Raw genomic sequence first — 5986 nt, forward strand, 5'->3', positions numbered from 1 at the left:
GGGCACTCAGGGACCGTCCCTTCGTGAGTCTCGTAAGAAGAGTCAGTCCGGCCTGACGAGGGGCTGAGCTTTGGCGCCGAGCCCCGCAGGCGTCCCTTTTCCTGCTCCCCGTCTCGGCCTGCCTCCAACTCTGGAAGTCCGAGTTTGCGCGCTTCAGCACCGCGGACAGCGCCCGCCCGAGCCCCCGAGCCAGGTCTGTGGGTGTCGTCCTGTAGGAAGCCCCCCATCCCCCGAGTGCACCTCTCAGTTGAGCGCAACTCTGATCAACTCTTGCTTTCTCTCTTTCTCTCTCTCGTTCCGCCCTCTGCCCACCTGGGTGCCGTACCTAGCGCCCCTAACATGCGGCTGCCGCTGCTCGTGTCCGCGGGCGTCCTGCTGGTGGCTCTCCTGCCCTGCCCGCCATGCAGGGCCCTCCTTAGCCGGGGGCCCGTCCCGGGGGCCCGGCAGGCCTCGCAGCACCCCCAGCCCCTGGATTTCTTCCAGCCTTCGCCGCAGCCTCAGCAGCCGCAGGCTCGGCCCGGCCTGCTCCGCATGGGGGAGGAGTACTTCCTCCGCCTGGGTAGCCTCAATAAGAGCCCCGCTGCTCCGCTCTCGGCCGCCTCCTCGCCTCCTGCCGGCAGCAGCGGCAGCCGCCTTTCGCCGGACGAGGTGGCCGCCAACTTTTTCCGCGCGTTGCTGCAACAGCTGCTGCTGCCCCGGCGCCCGCTCGACAGCCCTGCGAGTCCGGTGGAACGCGGCGCCGAAAACGCCCTCGGCGGCCGCCAGGAGGCACCGGAGAGGGAGAGGCGAGCCGAGGAACCTCCCATCTCCCTGGATCTCACCTTCCACCTCCTCCGAGAAGTCTTGGAAATGGCCAGGGCTGAGCAGTTAGCGCAGCAAGCTCACAGCAACAGGAAACTGATGGAGATTATTGGGAAATGAAACGGTGCGTTTGGCCAGAAAGATTCTGCATTTAACACAAAAAGTAAAAATAAAAAATAATGCAGTATTCTGTACCACAGCGTTGCCCTGATACCGTTTGTTTATTTTTATATAGCTTGAGACGTAGAGGATGTACAGCAAGAGCGCCCATACTCCTTAGCATGCACAAAGTGTATTCACGTGCAGTAACAGCAACATCCTGTAATTTGTACCGTGTACTTATCGTTTCTATTTCCAGGTGTCTTTAACAGTGTTTTAAAGAGAGTATAGACCCAGGAGGAAATGTTTTGAAGAAGCAGACAGAAGTCACCCAATTGATTTTGTTGTGGTTTGAGCCAAAAAGAATGTCATTCTCTTGGGTGGGTGAGACAAAATCTGTAAGCTCTTTGAACCAACTTTTCCTTGTAAACGTTTCAGTAATAAAACAGCTTTCCAATCCTTGGTCAATTTGGTTGTGTAAGAGAATGTTGAATATTTATATTTCTAATAAAAGCTGCAAAGGTAATCATGACTTTATTTTTCCTCTTCAGTGCTCACAGGGGAATATACCCTGAGCTCCTTACTTCCTCCAAATTGACTTCAGCACAAGAGAAAACAAAACTCCTTGCATTTTATTTTCTACTAAAAACACGAACCTACGTCAGTGGCTTACACTGCAACCACCTTGGACTCGTCTCTGCACCTCAGATTACTCCTCGGAGGTTAAGTTAAATAATTTGGAAAGTTGTTTCCAGTTCTAAGGCTTGGTAATTCTATAGATGGAAGATTGATTCACAATGGAAATAACGTCTAACCCTGATTACCTGTAAGATGTGAAATAATTGGGGGCAGTGGGGAAGGAGGAAAAGAAAAGAGGACAAGGGCTGTGGTGGGGCTTTCCTCCAATTAGGGGCCAAAATGCTGCATTGTTTTCCCATGAGAAAGGCTTACTTTATCAAACGATTACTTTGGTACCATTAATTATCTTTTTTTCTAAGCTATTTTCCACTGGTGTCTCCTAGTAGGAGAAACTTAATAGCCCCTCCACTTAAAAGAACTAAATGTAGTTGCTGTAAAATGGCCCTTGGGAACATTTTTTTTATAAAGCACATTTTGACTTTAATAACTTCACAAATACCTCATGTATGTCTATGCCAACCCTAATCACTTTAATTCTTAGGAATACGAACTATCTCTATGCACTTCTAAAATCAAACAGCACACCTAATTCGTTTTACAATGCACTCGCCTTTGGTAGTTTAGTTATAACTTTAAAAACTCAGTCGAGTGTTTAATACTTCAAAATTAATTTGGATGGATGAGGATGCTTCTTCCCTTGAGACCCTTCAAATTCACTTGATTAGTGGGTTAATAAGATGATATGAAACATAATAAATCATTGTAAGGCTAAGTTGTTAAAAACAGCATTTATTTAAGAGTCCATACAGAGTAAAGTTAAACTTATGTTTCGAAGGAGGCAAAATTATGGTGGAACAAATAAAGCATAATTTAAATACATATATATATATATTTGTACATGTATAATGTGTATTGTGTGTGTATATATATATTTAAATACATGCAGTTATTCTACGGTTCAGCAGATTGGTGCCTCAGTGGATACATAAGAAAATAGACAGTTCCTGTTGAAAAGTCTTTTTTAGTTAAAGTGCCTGATATCTGCATATCTAAAACTAAGATTAGAAAAGTGTCACAAGAAGTGTCCTTGGCCTTTAGCCTTCTGGACTATGAAAGTATCACCAGAGTCAAAGAACATTTCTGGATATCCATTCAGCGACATCTATTGTGGAAAAGAGGAAAGCTTTGTGAAGCATCTCATATCTTTGGTCAATGATTTACCTTTTGTCCATATATTGATAAATCAGTCACTTCTGAATTAACACTGAGTTTCACTGACCACCTGCACTGTTAAAGAGGAAAGAGAATAAGAGCTACTATGATTTCACAACAAAAGACAGTGCCTATTAGAGATGAGAGAGTAGTGCCCACATTTTTCAACACCTGCCACTTGTTACTGAAACACACACACACACACACATATCACACCTACAAACCCTTCATAATGTTTCCCACACAATAAAAGATTTGCATAAGATCAAGTTCCTTTTTTCCCAATGCTTTCTGCAACTGTTTTCTCAAAGCATTGTTTTCCCTCAATGTGTTAGCTAAGTCATCTGGAATTAAAGGATATTTTTGGTAGAAATCCCGTTCAGAGGTCCCTTTCATCACCTGCATACTATTAGTTTTATCTAGGTTCCCTGCTGCCTGTGTGAATCTCAGCCAGGCAGACAGAGGTGCAGCAGTTGGAATGAACATCATTCATTCAGGGAGTTCAACCAGGAAAAGGAGAAGACATGGCGAGCTGGCTGAGAATCAGCTCCATTCCCACTCCCTGAAGCTGCAGCCTGTCCCTGGAGGGGAGGGTCCTCAAATCCAGTCTGCAACAGAAGAAAATCTGCATCAGAGGAAAAAGAGGCCAGTCCTTTTTGAGTTGATCCAGTCACTTTTCTATTGAGGAGAAAGGATAATAATAATTATATAGGACATAATTATTGTTAGGAGTGGAAAGCAAGCTCAGGTTATCTTGGCTATGACCAAGAGCCATGAAAGGAATTCACACTCATGATCTAAAAAGGGGCAACAGTAATGCATGCCCCTTGGGAAACAGTACAGGCTATTCTACTTTTTTTTTCAAGTCCACTTGTACATGATTTACTGAGATGAAAATAACATTAAAACTAGTAGGAATTTGGGTTTAGAAAAATCTGCAAAATAAATAAAATCCTCATTTAAATGACTTCACTACATCGCATGGCATAATCTCTCCACTGCTAAAGTAAGAATTTCTACCAGCATGTGAAGAATATATATATATATATATATATATGTAATTTTTGCAAAACTGCAGGCTTAGTTTTGAGCAAATCATGAATAAAAGGACTTTTTTCTCCAGGCAATAAAATCTAATTACATAGACATTCCTAAAGAGATATCTATCTTTTATAGATACCAGACAGATACAAGTTATGATTTTGAAGTCATTGATCTATCTAATCTCATAAGTGAAATTTATTTAGGATGCCTTGAGTTTAAAAAATAATCACTCAGTGGAGTGAGGGACAATCATAAAGAAGCCTTGCTGAAATGCAACTTGATGTAAAAATGCAGACTGCTTACATTGAAGGTACCATGACAAAGAGTTCTTCCTCAGAGAACTACCAAACACAGACTAACATTCTGATGACTTCACTGGTAAAGTTATCCCATGGGATTAGAATGCCACTGATACCAAAGCAATGAGGTAGGCACATGCATTCAACCCGGAAGCCCTGGGTGATGTTATGAAGCTGCTGTATGAATGGACAATACCTGGCACAGGCAAAGCAGAACTTCAGCAAGTATGTTGTTTTGTTGCCACTCAAACTATTTTCAAGAGAAAAAAGAGTACTTGTCCTGCATTTTACCAGACTTTACCCTAAGCATATACTGGGTGCTGATGTTTCAAGTTCACTAAAATTTTCCCAAGTCCTTATGGCTTTAGGATTATCCTTCCCCCTGCCATGTCATGCCCTGATAGAAAGTTAAGAAGGGCCATGGAAACATATTAGCCACAGTAGAATAAAACTAAAGCAGGTAGATTTCTATAAAGGAATAGTTGAGACATCAAGTGTGATAGAGCTTTTTTTTTTTTTAAAGAAGATGTTGGGGGTAGGAGTTTATTTACTTATTTATTTTTGCTGTGTTGGGTCTTCGTTTCTGTGCGAGGGCTTTCTCTAGTTGCGGCGAGCGGGGGCCACTCTTCGTCGCGGTGCGCGGGCCTCTCACTGTCGCGGAGCACAGGCTCCTGATGCGCAGGCTCAGTAGTTGTGGCGCACGGGCCCAGTTGCTCCGCAGCATGTGGGGGTCTTCCCGGACCAGGGCTCAAACCTGTGTCCCCTGCATTAGCAGGCAGATTCTCAACCACTGCGCCACCAGGGAAGCCCGATTGGGCTTTTTTTAAAAGGCTGTTACTAGATTCTGTTGGTAATGGGTTAGCCACTTCAATGTCCTTGAAGTTGACATGGAATAAACATCGTCCTGACAGAAGCCGGTGCCTATGCGCTCGTGCTGAACTCTTCTCTTCCTCGTCATAGTCACCTTACTCTCGCGAATCCTGAAAAAACCCAAGTGATCTAGGCATATCATTAATGTGTAAAGCACTTTTCTCTGGCCATTCTGTATGAGTGAAGAGTGAATTCTGCCTAGATGAACAGACCATCAGGCTTCATTTTGTAGCCTCTTTTCCTTGGAGGCAATTTCTAATCTAGAGGAAACTTCCATGACAGTTGTTCTGAAATATCTGAAGGGTGAAACTAGAGTTGGGTGAGGTATTTTCTGCAGAGGGATGGAATCTTTGTGACACTGCTGGTGGCTTGCAAGCCATTTGCGGCTGCTTTTGGAATCTGTATATATTTTAGTGCTTTTTTTTTATACTTGAAATTAAAATCTATCTTCCATTTTCAATGTTTTAGCTGTTAATACCCTACAGCCTTCAAAACTTGCTATTAAATAGTTTGGGTTCGCTACTTTTACACTCTCATGTTTTCAGTCAGTTATTAGATTCCAAACAATATGGACCAATGCTATCTTTCAGAGAAGAAAGGCTGCTGCCAGAGCAGGGGGCTAAGAGCGGAGATTATCCTGAGTATCTATAGGTGATTATACCATCTCCCTGGTTTTACTTATGTGAACTTGAGGACCACCCCGTCGCGAACCATCTCAGCAAGGAAGTTTTATGCAAAGAGGCTTAGCCTGGTTTTGAATTCCAGTTTAACAACTTATTAGCTGTATGACTCGGGCAAGTCACTTAACGTCTCTGAGCCTTAGTTTTCTCTTTTGTGAAATAGAGGTGACACCCTATCTCACAAGGTTGTTGTAGGGCTGAATAAATAAAGTAACGCACCTAAAGCACTTTGCACACGACTCAGTTATTATTAACTGCTTCATAAATGTCCGTTTCCTCCCTCCCTCCTTTCCTTTTCCTCCCTTCCTCCCTTCCTCCCTCCCTCCCTCCCTCCCTCCATCC

General features: G+C 43.6%; 2 protein-coding genes across 4 annotated transcripts in view; one reads left to right on the forward strand and one right to left on the reverse strand.

The window, feature by feature from the left end:
* Positions 1–335: 335 nt before the first annotated feature.
* On the forward strand, positions 336–1418 carry CRH (corticotropin releasing hormone). The gene has a single exon (XM_029222705.1). The coding sequence runs from the start codon at positions 340–342 to the stop codon at positions 919–921; it is 582 nt and encodes a 193-aa protein (XP_029078538.1). The 5' UTR covers positions 336–339; the 3' UTR covers positions 922–1418.
* A 1597-nt stretch (positions 1419–3015) lies between these two features.
* The window catches only part of TRIM55 (tripartite motif containing 55), a 42540-nt gene continuing 39569 nt past the window's right edge, over positions 3016–5986 (reverse strand). For 2 of the 3 annotated variants that reach the window (XM_029222701.1, XM_029222700.1), the window contains one exon: positions 3237–3359. In XM_029222701.1, the coding sequence (XP_029078534.1) occupies positions 3237–3359 (123 nt within the window). Of the gene's footprint in view, positions 3360–5986 lie in introns of all 3 variants that reach the window. The other variant, XM_029222702.1, reaches the window with a different exon arrangement.

The sequence above is a fragment of the Monodon monoceros genome, unplaced genomic scaffold (genome assembly GCF_005190385.1).
Source record: "Monodon monoceros isolate NGI ecotype Baffin Bay Population unplaced genomic scaffold, NGI_Narwhal_1 Super_Scaffold_14, whole genome shotgun sequence".
Classification (NCBI taxonomy): domain Eukaryota; kingdom Metazoa; phylum Chordata; class Mammalia; order Artiodactyla; family Monodontidae; genus Monodon; species Monodon monoceros.